General features: G+C 39.5%; 2 protein-coding genes across 5 annotated transcripts; both read left to right on the top strand.

Moving 5' to 3' along the window:
• LOC146553211 (uncharacterized) lies at positions 1 to 15,531 on the top strand. Of its 4 annotated transcripts, none has more exons than XM_085253806.1 (5): positions 5,986 to 6,698; positions 6,772 to 6,834; positions 9,376 to 9,675; positions 9,760 to 10,044; positions 12,313 to 15,531. In XM_085253806.1, exons 1-5 carry the CDS (start codon positions 6,650 to 6,652, stop codon positions 12,414 to 12,416), a joined length of 801 nt encoding a protein of 266 aa, XP_085109932.1. In that variant the 5' UTR covers positions 5,986 to 6,649; the 3' UTR covers positions 12,417 to 15,531. The 4 variants fall into 4 exon arrangements, with proteins under 4 accessions (XP_085109934.1, XP_085109932.1, XP_085109935.1 ...); XM_085253809.1 differs by lacking the exon at positions 12,313 to 15,531 and adding an exon at positions 11,401 to 12,305; XM_085253808.1 differs by lacking the exons at positions 5,986 to 6,698; positions 6,772 to 6,834 and adding an exon at positions 1 to 842.
• Positions 15,523 to 19,969, top strand: LOC146553212 (uncharacterized). The gene is made up of 4 exons (XM_085253815.1): positions 15,523 to 16,022; positions 17,507 to 17,806; positions 17,880 to 18,164; positions 19,754 to 19,969. The coding sequence occupies exons 1-4, from the start codon at positions 15,974 to 15,976 to the stop codon at positions 19,861 to 19,863; spliced, it is 744 nt and encodes a 247-aa protein (XP_085109941.1). The 5' UTR covers positions 15,523 to 15,973; the 3' UTR covers positions 19,864 to 19,969.
• The last annotated feature ends 55 nt before the right edge of the window (positions 19,970 to 20,024 follow it).

Below are 20,024 nucleotides of genomic sequence, written 5' to 3' on the forward strand. Positions count from 1 at the left end.
TATTTTGCACGTGTTTTGTATTTTGCACGTGTTTTGTATTTTGCATGTGTTTTGGAGTTTGCACGTGTTTTGGATTTTGTACGTGTTTTGTATTTTGCACGCATTTTGTATTTTGTACGTGTTTTGTATTTTGCACGTGTTTTGGATTTTGTACGTGTTTTGTATTTTGCATGTGTTTTGTATTTTGCATGTGTTTTGTATTTTGTAAGTGTTTTGGAGTTTGCACGTGTTTTGTATTTTGCACGTGTTTTGTATTTTGCATGTGTTTTGTATTTTGCACGTGTTTTGTATATTGTACGTGTTTTGTATTTTGTACGTGTTTTGTATTTTGCATGTGTTTTGTATTTTGTACGTGTTTTGGAGTTTGCAAGTGTTTTGGATTTTGTACGTGTTTTGGAGTTTGCACGTGTTTTGGATTTTGTAAGTGCTTTGGAGTTTGCACGTGTTTTGTATTTTGTACGTGTTTTGGATTTTGCATGTTTTTTGTATTTTGTACGTGTTTTGTCTTTTGCATGTGTTTTTTATTTTGTAAGTGTTTTGGAGCTTGCATGTGTTTTGGATTTTGCACGTGTTTTGGATTTTGTAAGTGTTTTGGAGTTTGTACGTGCTTTGTCTCTAGGGGCCACCGTATGGCACAGCTCAAAGATAGTTCACTTGTGCACTGTTGGTCTGTGTCAAGTCTAGAGGAACAACGCAATCGTTAGAAGGGTATGAGGGGCTGACCCTGTTTTGCTGTCAGTGGTATAAAACACTTCCATGTTGTTGCGTTTCAGAGAAACCTCGAGACTCTAGAATGTTTTTCTTTGTGATTCTTGTGTTGCTGTCCTGCACTGAGGCTGAAGGTAGGAAAAAAATGTCTAGATATTAGCACACATATAGTAGAAGTATATTGCAACCGCTTCCTTAATTCAACAGGGACAGAACTAACAAAGATGGAAAGTGCAAATGTTTTCTTTTATAGTAGTGTTCACTACAAAAGATATCTGTTATTTTATTGCAGCGGATGAAAGACTTGATTAATGTCTCAAAGTACATCACAGTTTAATCGGAGCTGTGTCTTTGACAGGCGGAATAAGCTTTGACAAGTTAGTCCATCTAAAATAGTCACTTCCTCTTTCTCGCAGTGACTCGGTTTGTGTGCTAGAAGGTTTCCTGGTTCTGAGAGAAAATAAAACCAGCACAACCAAAGCTTTCAATACAGAACTTTAGAAGCATTGAACACTGCAGTTCCAGGATGATTTCAGACACAGATGAGGAGTAACTGCTGCCATCTTTTCATACTTTGACCATTCAACACCACATGAGAAAAACTGTAAAATCTTACCCTGCTATGAAAGCTATTAGAGCTGCCTAATAATTTATTGTAAAACAACTAATTGTCCAATAATTTCCAATGATAATAAAAAAACAATATAAATATAATAAATCAAACAACGTGTGAATACATGATTTTTATGTCTTTATAGGGTCTGAGAACATGTTTGTACTTAATAGAACTTACATGTGGACATAAAGAAACCTGTTGTAGTAGACAAAAATAAACTTAATTTACTACCACTAACAATGTTGGTAACTATTATTATAAAGATGCAATGATGTTTGACACATGTGAAGGACAGTCTGAGTTATTTAGACAAAATTAGTCTTTGCTTTTAACCTAAAAAAAAAGATTAACAGGAAATACTGTGTAATGTTCAAGCAGACAGTTAGGGTCTGAAATACTAAGAGTAAGGATTTCAAATGTTTTATAACTTTATCTCAGTCTTCATTTCATTTTTCATTGTTGACTCCTTCATGGCCGATTTGTGGTTTGGTTCTTTGACGTGGTCTGGGAGCAGACCCATTCTGTAAGGTTTGGGGTTGTAGCTTCCCTATTTCTGTCATGGAGGGAAGCAGAGATAGTTTAATGAATTTGGGCAACTCTAGATATTAGAGGTGCACCATCCAAAGTTGAGACATGTCCGCCCATCCTTACTGCCTGTGGTCTGCCAGTTAGGAAGTTGGAGATCCACTGACACATAGATGAGCTGAGTCCCAGATGCTCCAGCTTGGTGGTGAGTGTGGAGGGAATTATGGTGTTAAATGCAGAGCTGTAGTCTATGAAGAGCATTTTAACATAATTCCCCCTTCTAGTGTCCAAGTGAGTGAGTGATGTGTGGAGGAGATGAGAGATGGCATCGTCTGTGGAACGATTTGGACGGTAAGCGAACTGTAGTGGGTCCAGTGTGTCTGGTAGTGAAGAAATGATGAAGTCTCTGACCAGGCGTTCAAAGCACTTCATCACTACTGAGGTGAGGGCTACAGGGCGATAGTCATTGAGAGAAGCAGGATGGGGTTTCTTCGGGACAGGAACAATGATGGACTCTTTGAAGCATGTGGGGATCACCGACTGAGATAAAGAGATGTTGAATATCTCAGTGAACACAGGAGCTAGCTGGTATGCGCAGTCTCTTAGGATACGACCTGGGATGCCGTCTGGTCCTGCTGCTTTCCTGGTGTTCACTCTTTTGAAGGCTCTCCTTACTTCATGCTCGGAGATGACGAGCACGTTTCCGGTGCTGGCAGTATCTTCCTGTCTGCAGCCGTTAGCGCCGCTAACACTAGCATTGTTGGAGACCTTAGCTGCAGCCTCGAAGCGAGCATAGAAAGTGTTCAGCTCGTCTGCCAGAGTCACGGCCGCGTTCGTCATACCGGTTGTTGGTGCTTTATAGTCCGTTACTGTCCTTAGTCCCCGCCACAGGCTCCTAGAGTCACTCTGTTGGAGTTGTGACTCTAGTTTCCTCCCGTAGCGCTGCTTCGCCTCTTTCACCGCCCTCCGCACGTTATATGACGCGGCTTTGTACGGGTCCATGTCCCCCGTCATGAGTCCCGTGTTGTAGGCAGCGGTGCGGGATCTCAGAGCGTCGCGGATGGTTTTATCCACCCACGGCTTCTGGTTGGGAAACGTTGTGATAGTCTTTGTCTCCACGGTATCATCCGCTAGTTTCCCGATGAATCCCACAACCGCTTCCGTAAACACGTTGACGTCATCGTCGGAGCTGTTTCTGAACATGCCCCAGTCTGCGTCATCGAGTGCGTCCTGTAACGCGGCCACCGATTGATCCGTCCAGCGCGCGACCTTCCTCTGAACCGGAACTTCCTGTTTCAGCCTTTGTTTGTATTTTGGCATGAGGAAGATGGCGGCGTGATCAGATTTGCCAAACCCTGAACTTTCTTCAATGTAACCAGAAGAGGGCAGCGAGTGACTTGTGATGTGGGCTGCAGGGAGATCATAAGTTTAGAAATTTTATTTTCAGCTGTTAATATATAAACGTTTCTCTCTTTTTTTTTTTTGTCTGTCCCATTTGGTTCTTTAGCTGTCAGAATTGTTGTCTGAAGACCAACAAGGATACCCAATGGATTTACTTTATGAAATGGATCATCACGGCCTTGCCGTATTGGTCCATTTGATCAACCTTTGTTGTTATTATTTATTTGATTTTATTTTCAGTTGTTACAGACGGGACAGACATGACTGAGGGATAGGAAAGGGAGAAAGAAAGATGAAGGAAAAGAAAAACAGAAGGGAAGAGGGACAGTGAGAAAGGGTGCTTAAAAAGAGAAAGAAGAGAAAAAAAAATCTCCTGGATCACCTGTTGAGAGAAAAAGAAGAGAAAACAAGCAAAAAAAACCAACAGAGCAACATACTAAACACAACACCATCATGTTAATCTACAGTGGGGCAAAAAAGTATTTAGTCAGCCACCGATTGTGCAAGTTCCCCCACCTAAAATGATGACAGAGGTCAGTAATTTGCACCAGAGGTACACTTCAACTGTGAGAGACAGAATGTGAAAAAAAAAATCCATGAATCCACATGGTAGGATTTGTAAAGAATTTATTCGTAAATCAGGGTGGAAAATAAGTATTTGGTCAATAACAAAAATACAACTCAATACTTTGTAACATAACCTTTGTTGGCAATAACAGAGGTCAAACGTTTACTATAGGTCTTTACCAGGTTTGCACACACAGTAGCTGGTATTTTGGCCCATTCCTCCATGCAGATCTTCTCGAGAGCAGTGATGTTTTGGGGCTGTCGCCGAGCAACACGGACTTTCAACTCCCGCCACAGATTTTCTATGGGGTTGAGGTCTGGAGACTGGCTAGGCCACTCCAGGACTTTCAAATGCTTCTTACGGAGCCACTCCTTTGTTGCCCGGGCGGTGTGTTTTGGATCATTGTCATGTTGGAAGACCCAGCCTCGTTTCATCTTCAAAGTTCTCACTGATGGAAGGAGGTTTTGGCTCAAAATCTCACAATACATGGCCCCAATCATTCTGTCCTTAACACGGATCAGTCGTCCTGTCTCCTTGGCAGAAAAACAGCCCCATAGCATGATGTTTCCACCCCCATGCTTCACAGTAGGTATGGTGTTCTTGGGATGCAACTCAGTATTCTTCGTCCTCCAAACACGACGAGTTGAGTTTATACCAAAAAGTTCTACTTTGGTTTCATCTGACCACATGACATTCTCCCAATCCTCTGCTGTATCATCCATGTGCTCTCTGGCAAACTTCAGACGGGCCTGGACATGCACTGGCTTCAGCAGCGGAACACGTCTGGCACTGCGGGATTTGATTCCCTGCCGTTGTAGTGTGTTACTGATGGTGACCTTTGTTACTTTGGTCCCAGCTCTCTGCAGGTCATTCACCAGGTCCCCCCGTGTGGTTCTGGGATCTTTGCTCACCATTCTCATGATCATTTTGACCCCACGGGATGAGATCTTGCGTGGAGCCCCAGATCGAGGGAGATTATCAGTGGTCTTGTATGTCTTCCATTTTCTGATGATTGCTCCCACAGTTGATTTTTTCACACCAAGCTGCTTGCCTATTGTAGATTCACTCTTCCCAGTCTGGTGCAGGTCTACAATACTTTTCCTGGTGTCCTTCGAAAGCTCTTTGGTCTTGGCCATGGCGGAGTTTGGAGTCTGACTGTTTGAGGCTGTGGACAGGTGTCTTTTATACAGATGATGAGTTCAAACAGGTGCCATTCATACAGGTAACGAGTGGGGGACAGAAAAGCTTCTTACAGAAGACGTTACAGGTCTGTGAGGGCCAGAGATTTTCCTTGTTTGAGGTGACCAAATACTTATTTTCCACCCTAATTTACGAATAAATTCTTTACAAATCCTACCATGTGGATTCATGGATTTTTTTTTCACATTCTGTCTCTCACAGTTGAAGTGTACCTCTGGTGCAAATTACTGACCTCTGTCATCATTTTAAGTGGGGGAACTTGCACAATCGGTGGCTGACTAAATACTTTTTTGCCCCACTGTAGCTAAGTGTACACAGCAGTAAATACTAAATATTGAATATTATTGTGTAGCAAGCAGGACCGACAGCCCACAATGTGCTTGGAAATAGCAGTCAATAGAGGTGTAGTTTATGTCTATGAACAGTGAACACCCGTGTGCACACCTGTGTGGATCAGCGCGCTTGTATTCAAAAGGTTTCCCCATGTAATGGTCTGCTAGAGGATGTAGAGAGCCATAGCCCCATCCCCCAGGGCATGAAGCAGGCATGGAGGAGATCCAGGCTCCAGACATCCAGAGGCCCCAGAGTGCGAGAGCCCAAGGAGGACCACCGGAGGGGCATCCGTGCCACCCTCCTGGGAAGAGCTGAGGAGAGCCCCAGATGAGGGGTCACCCAGTTGCCATGAAGCAGAAGCCTGAGGGGGTTGCAGTGGCGTGCCAGAGTGAAGCGAGCCGCAGGCCCGGAGGCCCGAGGGCCCCCTTTGCCCCGGAAGAGGCCTGACCGAGCAACGGGCACCAGGCCCCGCCAAGTAGTCACCGGGAGTGAGCTAGTACATACCTGAGCGCCCAGCCCCGGACACCAAGAACCACCAACACACCGACCCCTGAGGGCATCAGTCACCGGCAGGGAGTGTGGTGAGGGGAGATAGGCCTTTGGAGGGCCTGGGAGTTCCCAGAGAGGTGGAGTGTAAGACCCGACCTGACATATAAACACAGACAAACAGGCATTCCCACCCTCATGCACACATATACAAATACTCAGCACTCATATAAACGTTTCTCATTTATGTTTGGTTGGGGGGATTTTGGTGACATTCATAACTACTGTATAGGACAATTCCAGCAAGAACTCAATCCAGAATTTTACATTATCAATCAAAAACCCACAGATATCTGATATTTCATGAAGTCAATTCCTGCAGCTTAAATGCATTCAGATCATCATATTACCTCTTCTGCTTTGATCGGCCTGATTGGACTCTGTCTTTAAAACTCCTGTAATCTCATCGTGACTTGCAGTGCACGGGACTCGCACCTTAGCTCACCAACTCTCACACATGACCCCAAAAATCTGCAGGAAGAAGAATAAAAGTTTGTTCGTGCAGGCTGATACGGGTCAGACTGAGTCATGGCTTCTGTTTTGTTGTCTCTTTCTGCTCAAAGGTAGTGTTACTGTGAAACCATGGCTATCTCAGAGCTAAAACTAGCACAGCTCACAGATAGTTCACTTTTGCACTGTTGGTCTGTATAGAGGAAGAATGCAGCTGTGAGAAGGGGCTGACCCTGTTCTGCTGTCAGTGGTGTAAAACACTTCCACGTTGTTACATTTCAGAGAAACCTCGAGACTCTAGAATGTTTTTCTTTGTGATTCTTGTGTTGCTGTCCTGCACTGAGGCTGAAGGTAGGAAAAAAATGTCTAAATATTAGCACACATATAGTAGCAGTATATAACAACTGCTTCTTTAATTCAACAGGGACAGAACTGACAACGATGAACGTGTTCACTACAAAACGTATCTTTCAATTTATTGCAGAAGGTAAAAGACTTGATTAATGTCTCAAACTACATTAGTCAAGAGTTTAATCAGAGCTGTGTCTTTGACAGGCTGAATAAGCTCTGACAAGTTAGTCCATCTAAAAATAGTCACTTCCTCTTTCTTGCCGTCACTCTGCTTCCTGGTTCTGAAAGAAAATAAAACCAACACATCGGAAGGACATCCAATGAGCTTATGTACCCTGGTAAACCAGTGTGTCCTAACAGGCCAATTTTGTTTTAGGTGAGAGGGGAGGAAGAAAACATTATGGAAGAAATGTCACTGTGTCTCAGATAATGTTTTTCAAAATAGTTCTCTGTCCTGGGTGAAGATGTGCTATTGAATTGATAAAAGAGAAGTAGTTTAAATGGAGAATTTTGAGAATTATTAAGCACTGTCCTGTTATATGAGTTATATGTTTGCTATTTCAAGCAAAGAGTATAAGATACATTTATCTGAAAAGTTCAAAACAACATCGTAGTTTAAGGCTGATTTCAGGCACAGATGAGGAGCAACTGCTAACAACTTTTCATATTTTGACCTCTTAAAAACACTGAACTGTGTAAAATCTTACCCTGCTATAAAAGAGGTATTAGAGCTGTTTAATAATTCATTGTAAAGCAACAAATTCCCCATTAATTTCCAATCATGATAAAAACAAACACTATAAAAATAATTAAAACAAATCAGGTGTGAGTAGAAGACTTTACGTCTTACGTGTCTCTTTAGGTCTTTATAGGGTCTGAAAATGTGCTTGTACTTCATGGAACAGACTTCATCCGCCATCTGTTGTAGTAGTGAAATAGAAACTTAATTTACTACCAAAAAACAGTTATTATCAAGATGCAATAGTGTTTGACAGTGGTGAAGGATAGGAGGAGTTGCAGACTGGAAACAGACAGTTTGGGTCTAACATTAAGGCTTTCAAATGTTGTATAACTTTATCTCAGTCTTCTTTTAATTTTTCATGGTTGATTCCTTCATTGATGATTTTTGGTTAAATTTGGTGACAACACTTACAACATCAACACTAATGAAAAAAACAGTTACCCACTATAATAATTTTATCTCACTGAGCACTGAATCAGAGAATCAGAAAGTTGAAAGGTGGGGGTGGACAAAAAAATGACAAATATGTTTTTTTAAATGTGTGGGAGGCCAAGAATGCAACTTTCAAAGTAATCCTAACTGTCCTGACCTTTGGTTGACGTATAAACTAGAATGAAAGATTGCTGGAACTCTTTCACAGCTGTTAATTTAGTAATAAGCAGTGTAGGGACCAGAGATGGGCAGTAACGCGTTACTTGTACTTGTAAACCCCCAGTTTTGCCAGGGGTCAGGTAGGGCATTAACAGGGAACAAAGAAATACTTTTCTTTCTTATTCTCATTTAAAATATCTAGCTTTTATTAAATAATTATCTGAATCTTACAAGAAACGATTGATAGATTGATGCATATATACAATCAAAACAGTGTACATCACTGTCACAACAGCGTTTGTTTTCATTCAAAGACTGTATGATTTTTCCTATAATGGTGGGCTGGTCTCTAGTCAAAATGCCCAGGCCGATTTTTTGTCCCAGTCCAGCCCTGTATGCAGCTCACCTTCAGTCTAGTGTTGCTTACATCTTTCTATTTGGAAGGCAGAATTTCCAAGTTCTGAGTACAATCGAAAGCACCACGACTGCAGTTTTCGTGTTGGATGTAAAAAGCGCACATGATGCTGTGACGTAGGCTAGAATCATGGCGATGGTCCAGGCATGGGATTTCTCTCGTGGAAATAAGCACATTATTTTTTCCTTTCTATTGGTAGGTGGCACAGTGCACTTGTGGCAAGTAAGCAAGCTAGAAGACTGGCAGTCTTGCTGGGTATCCAGTTACGGAAGCAACACATTAACAAGAGAATTCTGAGAATAACCAAAATTACCTTCCCTAGTAACTAGTTACTTTGAAAGTAACGAGTAACTTGAAATAACTGAGTTACTTTTGATAGAAGTAACTAGTAATGTAACTAAGTTACTAATTTAAAGTAACTTACCCAAAACTGGTAATAAGACTTGATATATTTGGTCATATCTCAAGATATGAGAGGTGGGCTGTCCGAAGTGAGATGGAAGCTGTATCTCATAACAAGTTCAGGTTTTCCACAACAGCTTTATCTGAAATGTGAAACTGATTATTGTTTGGTGGATGCTAAAAACCCAAGCAGTTAGCTGTGACTAAACAATAATGAAAATAATCAAACAATAGGGAAGAGCAGCAGGTGGTGTCAGGGGAGGTTGACCAACAAAGATGGTGTCCATCACAAACTCATCCCTCCCCCTGTGTGAGTAGGCTACCAGGACCTGACCAAAGGTGTGCAGAGCAGCAGAAGGCAGGTGAAAAGCTGCGGTGAAAAAAATATAACAAAAGAACCAAAATCTTCACAACACTGCAACGCTGTGTCAGGTCCTTTTTGTGTTGCATTTGTGTTTGATTTTGATTTAACATAATTGCAGCTGGATGTTCGTGACTGATATTTTTTGTTTTTCCTTTTCTTTTAGGTCTCCAACATGTGTTTGTGCTGCATGGAAACGACTTACACTTGGATACAGAGAAACCTTTTAAACTTGACGAACAGACAGAATTGTTCTGGAAAGTTAATTCCAGTAACAATATAGCTAAATGTGTTTTTAATAATGATCCAGTCGTGTATAACAAATATGCAGGAAAGGTTGAGGTGTTTGGACCAAATTGCTCTTTGAAATTAAAGAATGTTCAACACAGTGACAGTGGAGATTATAAAGCAGTTGTGGTCAGGGAACAAGAGCAAAGGGTAGCTGAATACAAGGTCATAGTTCAAGGTAGGTTTCTATTTTCATTATTACTTTGAAATGTTCACAAATCATAGGCCTATTTTTAATACTTTCACACCTCTTGTTCCCCAGATCCAGCCACTCCTGCCAAACTGACAGTAGAGTCAGTGTCCAAAAGCTCAGACTCCTGTAACCTGACTGTGACCTGCAGCACAGTGGACTTTAACATCAGCAGTAGTTTTAGATGTGATGGTAAAATCTGCTCTCATGCAGAAGAAAAGGATTTGAAAGCCACAAAAGAATTTTCCTCTTTAAGTGTTTACCTGCAGCAAGACACCATTTACTGTAATCACAGCAACCAAGTGAGCTGGAATCAGACCATGAAGGTGCTCAAATCTTACTGTGAAACAGAGACAGGTGAGAATAAAGTTCATAATAATGAATGAAAAACTGAAATAACCAGATTTTTAAAGGACTTGCTGTGTGATGTTTGTATGTTGTCCCCATGTCTAATTACATATCTTTGGATTGTGATAGAAAGCACCCACAATCCAGTCCAAATACTTGAATTGTCACCTCATTGTTCTGACACACAACACCAAACTATCCACAACACAACACTCTAACTACACAAAACAGCATTTTAACTACACACTCCAAACACGCTAAACTAAAATCTCTCACATCTCCAAACTCTCTCTCTCTCCATCACTCCTAAAACTTCCTCCTCTTTCTAAACAACCAAATGTCATGTTGCCATAGCACTTTTTCATTGGTCAACATTGTACATTTTTCCACCAACACGAAAGGGCTGTTTTTAGTTTTTTTATTTTTTGCTCATAAGCAGAGAATGCTCGCTAGCGCTGTCCTTAGACAGTAAACGTGACAAAACTATTCAGGAAAAAACACGTGTATATATTGTTTATCATGACTCTGGTTTTACGTGGCCTATCAACACAATTTAAAAACTGGCAAATATCACCTTGTTGCTTTGTCATCTTAAAGTGGTCATGTGATTGGCTTACCACGACTACTTTATTCTTCCTCAGTCAAACAGCAGCAATCATGCGATTGTTTTGCCCTCTAGCTCCAGGTGTTGTGGCAAAAATTGATCGTTGGGCAGAAAGTGATTGCCGTCCGCGGGAGCACGCGCAGCTGCTTAAAGCTGTAGCGCCCAGATTACTTATGTAGTCAGCTACTTCCATGCAACTGATATTACGTGCGGTAAGATGAATGAAGCTTCAACCGTCTGTTTGTTGAAAAATAGTAACGTGACCGCATTTTCTTGTTAGTAACGGTAACGGCGTTGTAACAATAGAAATTCATTGTGAGGAACTAAATTTTTTTTAGTTCCTCACAATGAATTGAAAAATAACTGAAAAGAAAATGTTCATTTCTAATACTTTGCTGGCAGTGACACCATGAAGTCTTCAACTCATGGACATCACCAGATGCTGGGTTTTCTCCTTTTGTTGCTCTGCCAGGTTTTTACTGCAGAGGCTTTCAGTTGCTGTTTGTTTGTGGGCCTTTCTTCTCTTTATGGTAGACCTAGATACTTCTACCTCCTGGAGTTTGTTGTTCACTTTGTTGGCTGTAAAAACGATTCTGTGATTAGCCACCACTGTTGTCTTCCGTGGACATCCAGGTTGTTTTGTATTGCTGAGTTGACTAGTGCTTTCTTTCGTTATTTCTCAGGATGAACCAAATTGTTGATTTTGCCACTCCTCCTAATATTGTAGTATTTTCTCAAATGGGATTTTTCTGTTTTTGCAGCTTAAGGATGTTGTTTCACCTGCATGGAGAGCTCCTTTGACTGCATGTTGTCTGTTGACAGCAAAATGTTCCAAACACAAGCACCACACCTTAGATCAGCTCCAGGCCTTTTATCTGCTTAATTGATATACGAAGGAATTGCTCACACCTGTCCATGAAATAGCCTTCGAGTCAATTGTCCAATTATGTTTGGTCTCTTTAAAAAGAGTGTGGGACATGTTAAGGAGCTAAAACTCCTAAACCCTTCATGCAAGCTGAGTCTACAAATTATGTCCATGTCCATCATATAACTACAATTGGAATATGTTTCAGTAAACATGTAAAAAAAAATGTGTCAGTGTCCAAATATATATGGACCTAACTGTAGATACACTTCAGTCCTCAATGTGTCCTCTGTCATGGTGTCACTTGCTGCACTCCGTGTTGTTTGCTGTCAGTCCTGTGAATGTCCTAGTGATGCTGCCTTTTGGTTTTGAATATTTTTTGGAATCTAATTTAGTCACAATAAAGGCTCGCTTTTTCTCTGTGTGGCGGGGCGTGGCCTGCGGTGCCATGCAGGGAAGGCGGACGCACCTGCACGGCATCTGCAATCACGCCCCGCCGACTTAAATATTATACTGGGTCCTGTGGTTGGGGTTGTTGTTACTATGTTGAGCTGGCAGCGGGAGAGCTGCAGCTCTGGGTGCGAATGTACAGCAACCATGAAAGTATTAATAAAGTATGCTGCAAAGCATGAACGTGCACCTGGGTCTGCCGTGGCCATTTACACTCTGGAATGCTAAATACAGTTGGGATACATTCAGAAATAAATTAACTGTATTTCTGAAATGTAAAAGATTTCTTGAGTCAGACAAAAGAAACTGTACTTTGAATTTACTTAGTGTGTTTCATTATTTCTGCTCATGTCTGCAGGTATCTCCATCTGTGTGGTGAAGACATTCGTGTTCTCTGTTGGTCTGATCATCATGGTGATTGCTGTGATCAGTGTCCACATTATGGAGAAGATTAAGAAGTGAAAATAAAGAAGAGGCTTTCCACGTACACAAATAGCTAATACACTTTTAGAAAATGTTGAAGTTATAGATACCAGTGGTAGATAACTACACAGGTTAACACATTTTGGGGGTTTGCTAATTTTTATGCAGATACCGTTTTTTGTTATATAGCACAAAATTAGGCATTGCAAATGTTTTGTAAGTATAGACATTTGCACATTTAATTCCGTTAATTTTCTGAATGTTGAATGTAAACATAACAAACGCTCCACAAGACATGCATGGCAAACATGTTAAATCACTGTCATCACTGCAGAGAAATTTAAGAAAGAAAAATAAATTTTGCAGTGCTTACCCACTGCACATAGATGTCAATGCAAACTTGCTTGAAAAGAACTCCTCAAACCATCTATGATAGCGTTACCAATTATTTTTGATGAAATAGTCAAAAGTCAAGACTCTGCATCATTTTGTGAATAAAATACTTGTTGATCCTTATAAAGCTGTTTTCTGAGATTTTATAATGATAGCAAACACAAAAGAAGCATTTCTGATTCCTATTCCAGAAAGCAGCATTAAGATGTTTCTTCAGTGTGAGGGAATCAACTGATAACTACTACTAAGTTGTAAACCCAAGAATAAAAAAAGAAATGATTTCAGCTTCAAAGCTCATTTAAAATCATCAAAGACCAACCTATCAATCTCTGATATTTTAGAAGTTACCGATTCTGCTTTGATTGGTGTCTTCTTTGTATTATTCTAAATGTTAATGAGACACTGACACCATCATTTAACATTCAAAGTAACCTAAGAATGAAAAAAGGGTTCAAAAATATATCTGAGATGAAAATTGGGTATCTTTCCAAATGCAGCAAGTTACATATTCAATATGCTGACAATTTTTCAAGTGTCCCAAAAAATCATGTCTCATGTTTAAATTCACATACAAAATTGTTGTCAAGTTTCAAAGTTCTTAAACAACACAGCTTTGAGACGGAGCGTGGCCCTGTAGCTCTGTGCAAAACACTTCATGGCTTCAACATTTTTCTTTTAGATGAAATGATGAATGATTAACTGTTAAAACCTACAGAAATTATTGATGCTTCTTTTTGTCAGTTCAGTTTATCTCAAACTGAACACTAAGACAAAAATCGCAAACATGCAAAGAGCAAACCTTTAATTGTATCCTATTCTTTGACTGAAAACACGTGCGAACTAAAACTATATTTTTATTATATACTGTCTGCATATTGAACTACAGTCATTATATCATAAAGATTCTTTTAAGAGAATAATTTTGCAAGTGCTTTTGTTGAAATACAGTCATATTTTTAACATTATTTTGTAATAAAAATATGGGAAAAAAACACAAAACCATGTAAATTTTGTTTTAACAGCTGAATTCAGCTGAAATTCAGATCTACTGGAATAGGTTACGAGACTGGGGTGCAAACTGAAGTATGGCAAAAGCAAACTTCTCTCTTGTTATGCTACTTTTATTTCTCTTTCTTGTTCTCAATCTGTGAAAAGATGCAACTTCCTTTTTCTTGTATTAGACGTCTGTTTTTTTTTTTGTTTTGTTTTTTTGTGCAAGCATTTTTGCTTAACATGCAAAACCTAAAGGGTGTTACAGCCTAAAGAGGAATTTGGTATCACTGCAAATGCAGCTTGTAGCACAAATGGCGGACCTGACCACACTTCAATGCTTTTTAGCATCTTTATTAACTCACACTCGAATGCAGTTTTCCAGCTGATTAAAGTAGATTAAACTTCAATATTAAACGTAAAAAATCAGATACCCTGAAACAATTTCAATCATCATGTTTATATTGTTGTCCTTTCTGTAGTTCATGGGGAAAGTTAAGACACTGATCAATAACAATAATACATTTTCATTTTTATTACCCATTAACAAATTCCGCCAAATGCCTAATTTGTGAATAAAAATGCTTTTTGCTGGTGTTAAAAATGTTGTTGAGGCTTTTATCTCAGGGAAAAAGTATTTGGGAGGCTAAGCAGGTTTTTGACTTTGGAATATGGACTTCTTTGATATCACCCACATAGGGTAGAGGGTGACTTTGGAGGCAGGCTACAAAGGCAGGAACAACCTCCTTCTAAACGTCAGTAAGACAAAGGAGCTGATAGTGGACTTCAGCACTAAGCAGGAGAGGAACTACCAGACCCCTGTCATCAACGAGTGCCCAGTGGAGAGAGTGGACAGCTTCAAATACCTCGGAGTTCACATCACGCAGGACCTGTCATGGTCCTGTCACATCAACACCGTGGTGAAAAAGGCCCGTCAGCGTCTCTACCACCTCAGACGCTTGAGAGACTTCCAACTGCCCTCCAAGGTGCTCAGGAACTTTTACTCGTGCACCATAGAGAGCATCCTGACGGGAAACATCTTAACCTGGTTCGGGAACAGCACCATGCAGGACAGACGAGCTCTACAGAGGGTTGTGCGATCAGCTGAGCGCACCATCCGCTCCGAGCTCCCTGACCTGCACTCAATCTACAGCAGGCGGTGCTGGACCAAGGCCAGGAAGATCGTGAAGGACCTCAGCCATCCCAACAACAGACTGTTCTCTCTGTTGAGGTCAGGAAAGCGATTCCGCTCCCTGAAGACCAACACAGAGAGACTGAGGAGGAGCTTCTTCCCGCAGGCGATACGGTCTCTCAATCACACCACCACACAGTACTGACCCACACATATGGTTCTTACACACACACTGGACATTCTGGACATTGTTTTCACTTCATCACTTAAATCACTGCTGCTGTTATTGTGTATATATTTATTTATACTTCTTGGGTATTTTGTTCATACATTCTTATATAGTTCTATATTGTGTATTTTGTTGTACAGTTATTTTATTTTCAATTTAATTTATATATTTTATCTTATTCTTTCCCAGTGTGTTGTACAGTTATTTCATTTTTAACCTTAATTTATATTTTATTCCTTCCTAGTTAAATTTACCCTTTTTAATTTTTCATATTTATTTCCTATCTTATTCATAGCCTTTTCCTTTTTGTTTTCTTTAGGTCACGAGCAGTTGTCCAAGCATTTCACTACATATCGTACTATGTATGACTGTGTATGTGACAAATAAAATTTGAATTTGAATTTGATTGCCGAGCAGAAAATATACAGATTAATAGTGTTTTTGTGCTATTTTAATGTTTGTCGGTTTTGTGGGACCAGTACCCCAATACAGGTAGTCTGGATGGGCCCTCTGCTTAAAAAGTCACTTATCCAGTAGACAATGCAAGGCTTAGATAGAGCCTGATGGGTGTTCTAACCACCGCTCTCTCCCAGCTGACTACTCCACTGACTCTGGTAAAAATTGAGCATTAGTAGCCATGGAGTCAAAGGCAGTGTGCTGTGAAACCATGGCTATGTCAGATCGACAACTGGCACAGCTCAAAGATAGTTCACTTGTGCACTGTTGGTCTGTGTCAAGTCTAGAGGAACAACGCAATCGTTAGAAGGGTATGAGGGGCTGACCCTGTTTTGCTGTCAGTGGTATAAAACACTTCCATGTTGTTGCGTTTCAGAGAAACCTCGAGACTCTAGAATGTTTTTCTTTGTGATTCTTGTGTTGCTGTCCTGCACTGAGGCTGAAGGTAGGAAAAAAATGTCTAGATATTAGCACACATATAGTAGAAGTATATTGCAACCGCTTCCTTAATTCAACAGGGACAGAACTAACAAAGATGGAAAGTGCAAATGTTTTCTTTTATAGTAGTGTTCACTACAAAAGATATCTGTTATTTTATTGCAGCGGATGAAAGACTTGATTAATGTCTCAAAGTACATCACAGTTTAATCGGAGCTGTGTCTTTGACAGGCGGAATAAGCTTTGACAAGTTAGTCCATCTAAAATAGTCACTTCCTCTTTCTCGCAGTGACTCGGTTTGTGTGCTAGAAGGTTTCCTGGTTCTGAGAGAAAATAAAACCAGCACAACCAAAGCTTTCAATACAGAACTTTAGAAGCATTGAACACTGCAGTTCCAGGATGATTTCAGACACAGATGAGGAGTAACTGCTGCCATCTTTTCATACTTTGACCATTCAACACCACATGAGAAAAACTGTAAAATCTTACCCTGCTATGAAAGCTATTAGAGCTGCCTAATAATTTATTGTAAAACAACTAATTGTCCAATAATTTCCAATGATAATAAAAAAACAATATAAATATAATAAATCAAACAACGTGTGAATACATGATTTTTATGTCTTTATAGGGTCTGAGAACATGTTTGTACTTAATAGAACTTACATGTGGACATAAAGAAACCTGTTGTAGTAGACAAAAATAAACTTAATTTACTACCACTAACAATGTTGGTAACTATTATTATAAAGATGCAATCATGTTTGACACATGTGAAGGACAGTCTGAGTTATTTAGACAAAATTAGTCTTTGCTTTTAAACTAAAAAAAAAGATAAACAGGAAATACTGTGTAATGTTCAAGCAGACAGTTAGGGTCTGAAATACTAAGAGTAAGGATTTCAAATGTTTTATAACTTTATCTCAGTCTTCATTTCATTTTTCATTGTTGACTCCTTCATGGCCGATTTGTGGTTTGGTTCTTTGATGTGGTCTGGGAGCAGACCCATTCTGTAAGGTTTGGGGTTGTAGCTTCCCTATTTCTGTCATGGAGGGAAGCAGAGATAGTTTAATGAATTTGGGCAACTCTAGATATTAGAGGTGCACCATCCAAAGTTGTGTGGAAGTCATAACTTCTAATAGGAACTGATTTTCACGAGAAGGTTTATCTGTGAAGTCCACATTTTATTGTTGGAAATTATCTCAACAAACAGTAACTGAAGGACGATGTGGGGCAAGTTACACACAAATCTATATTAAGTTTAGAGATGTCTGATTGGTGTAAGGGTTTTTATTACAGCTGAATAACAATTAAAGATATTTGCACTAATAAATGTGTTTATTTATCAACATATAAACAGATTATATAAAAATGTTGACAAAACAATAATAAAAATACTAAAAAAAATACTGTATTTAATTTGAGAGACTTCCAGTTGCATGTTAATAAGATGATTCTGATATCAGGTTTGTTGTTTTTCTTTTCTTTTAGGGCTCCAACATGTGTTTCTCCTCCGTGGAAAGGACTTACACCTGGATATAAAGAAATCTGTTGTACTAGACAAAAAAACTGAATTGATCTGGAAATGTAATAAAACTAACAATGTAGCTAAATGTGGTTTTAATAATGATCCAGTTGTGTTTGACAAATATGAAGGAAGGGCTGAGCTCTTCAGGCAAAATTATGGGTTGTTATTAAAGAATGTGCAACACAGTGACAGTGGAGATTATACTGCATTCATGGTTAGCTATGAAGACCAAAAGGTAGCTGAATACAAGGTCATAGTCCAAGGTAGGTTTCTGTTTTCATTATCTTTTTGAAATGGTGATACAACATAAATCTCTTTATGCCTGTTACTCTTCAGATGCAGTTTCTCCAGTTGACCTGACAGTGGACTCTGTGTCTGGCAGTTCAGACTCCTGTAACCTCACTGTGACCTGCAGCACAGTGGATTCTCAAATCAGCAGCATTTTCACATGTGATGCCCAAAACTGCTCTCTGGTAGAGAAAGGAAGCTTTAAAGCCCAAACCTATTCTTCCAATCTCACTGTCAATTTGCAGCAAGACTTAATCGTCTGTAATCACAGCAACCAAGTGAGCGTGGAACAGACTAAGAAGGACATTAAACGTTATTGCAAGGAAAAACCAGGTAAGATTCAAAGACATCACATTCATTTGTACATTCTGCAAAATCATGTCTTGACCCTTTGTTGGGGCAGTTGTAACCAATCAGCTGTCCTATAATGAGCACATCCACTCAGAAGTTACCAGAAATTTTCAAGCTTGTGTCAATCTCAAAACCTGTGTTAAATACCTTTAGTAGTAGTTGACTGCTTGAATAATTCTGGTTAACAATAGTTGGCATGAGAAGTATTCCATATGTATATCACCAAATTTGACAGTTATTATCTTTCTTTTGATGAGAAAATCTAAAATATTCTGAATACTAGAGTGTAAGGTCGATGGCAAAAACTTGCATTGTGGTGGCCCACCAGAGGGGTCACACCCAGGTGAGGGGTTTTGCTGGGTTTTGCGCGCAATGTGTTCAGTTCATGTTTGGTGGTCAATAAAGTTGGAGGAAAAGGCTAAACCTCCTGTGTTGTCTGACCCTTCACTCCACAGCATTAGATTTTTAAGGATGACAACAAAAGCTGCCCATCACAATCTCTAATGCTTTTATTTGTGCCTATTTATTAAATAAATAAGTCATTTGTAACTATAGCAACCAGGTCACAATTAAATTAGATCAATCTAAATTGGTTCTGTACATTACCACAATGAATTTAAATGAAACAACTCAGATGTAGTTGAAGTGCAGACTTTAAGCTTTAATTCAGCCGGTTGAACAAAAAGACTGTATAAAATGTGAGGAATGAAAATTCTTTAGCTCCTTACAATGAATTCATTTCAGGAGCTCAAGATTAATTGGAAAAGTTGAATAACTGAAAATAAAATGTTAATTTCTAATACTTTGCTGGAAATGACACCCTGAAGTCTTGAACTCATGGACATCATCAGATTTTGGGTTTTCTCCTTTTTTATGCTCTGCCAGGTCTTTACTACAGAGGCTTTCAGTTGCTGTTTGTTTGTGGGCCCGTCTTCTCTTTATTGCTGAGTTCATCAGTGCTTTCTTTCTTTCTCAGGATGTACGAAATTGTAGATTTTGCCACTCCTAATCTTAAAGCCGTTTCTCAAATGGGATTTTTCTGTTTTTGCAGCTTAAGGATGTTGTTTCACCTGCATGGAGAGCTCCTTTGACTGCATGTTGTCTGTTGACAGCAAAATGTTCCAAACACAAGCACCACACCTTAGATCAGCTCCAGGCCTTTTATCTGCTTAATTGATAAAAACATACAAAGGAATTGCTCACACCTGCCCATGAAATGACCTTCGAGTCAATTGTCCAATTACGTTTGGCCCCTTTAAAAAGACTGTGGGACACATTAAGTTCCATGTCCATTATATAACTGTAATTAGAATATGTTTCAATAAAGTGTCCAAATATATATGGACCTAACTGTATATAAACCTCAGTCCTCCCTCAATCCCTAAATCTAATTTAGTCAAATAATCACAATAGTCACTTGCTTTTTCCTCTGGAATGCTGAATACAGTTGGGATACATTCAGAAATAAATTAACTGTATTTCTGAAATGTAAAAGATTTCTTGAGTCAGATAAAAGAAACTGTACTTTGAATTTACTTAGTGTGTTTCATTATTTCTGCTCATGTCTGCAGGTATCTCCATCTGTGTGGTGAAGACAGTCGTGTTTTCTGTTGGTCTGATCATCATGGTGATTGCTGTGATCAGTGTCCACATTATGGAGAAGATTAAGAAGCAAAAATAAAGAAGAGGCTTTCCACTTACACATATAACTTATATGGTTTTAGAAAATGTTGAGGTTATAGATACCAGTGGTAGATAACTACACAGGTTAACACATTTTGGGTGTTTGCAAACATTAAAAATTCTCAAATATCACACAAGGAATCTGTATCACTTTGTAAA

The sequence above is a fragment of the Mchenga conophoros genome, linkage group LG18, assembly GCF_057382185.1.
Source record: "Mchenga conophoros isolate Kocher_MC1m ecotype Shallow Benthic linkage group LG18, M_conophoros_male_GT1.1, whole genome shotgun sequence".
NCBI classification, from domain to species: Eukaryota; Metazoa; Chordata; class Actinopteri; order Cichliformes; family Cichlidae; genus Mchenga; species Mchenga conophoros.

Excerpts from the sequence above, each read along its gene's own strand:
- LOC146553211 (XM_085253806.1), top strand. The coding sequence starts at position 6,650 with ATGTTTTTCTTTGTGATTCTTGTGTTGCTGTCCTGCACTGAGGCTGAA. Across the intron at positions 6,835-9,375 it reads CTTTCAATTTATTGCAGAAG|GTCTCCAACATGTGTTTGTG; the intron begins GTAAAAGACTTG and ends CTTTTCTTTTAG. Across the intron at positions 10,045-12,312 it reads TTACTGTGAAACAGAGACAG|GTATCTCCATCTGTGTGGTG; the intron begins GTGAGAATAAAG and ends TCATGTCTGCAG.
- LOC146553212 (XM_085253815.1), top strand. The coding sequence starts at position 15,974 with ATGTTTTTCTTTGTGATTCTTGTGTTGCTGTCCTGCACTGAGGCTGAA. Across the intron at positions 17,807-17,879 it reads ATACAAGGTCATAGTCCAAG|ATGCAGTTTCTCCAGTTGAC; the intron begins GTAGGTTTCTGT and ends GTTACTCTTCAG. Across the intron at positions 18,165-19,753 it reads TTATTGCAAGGAAAAACCAG|GTATCTCCATCTGTGTGGTG; the intron begins GTAAGATTCAAA and ends TCATGTCTGCAG.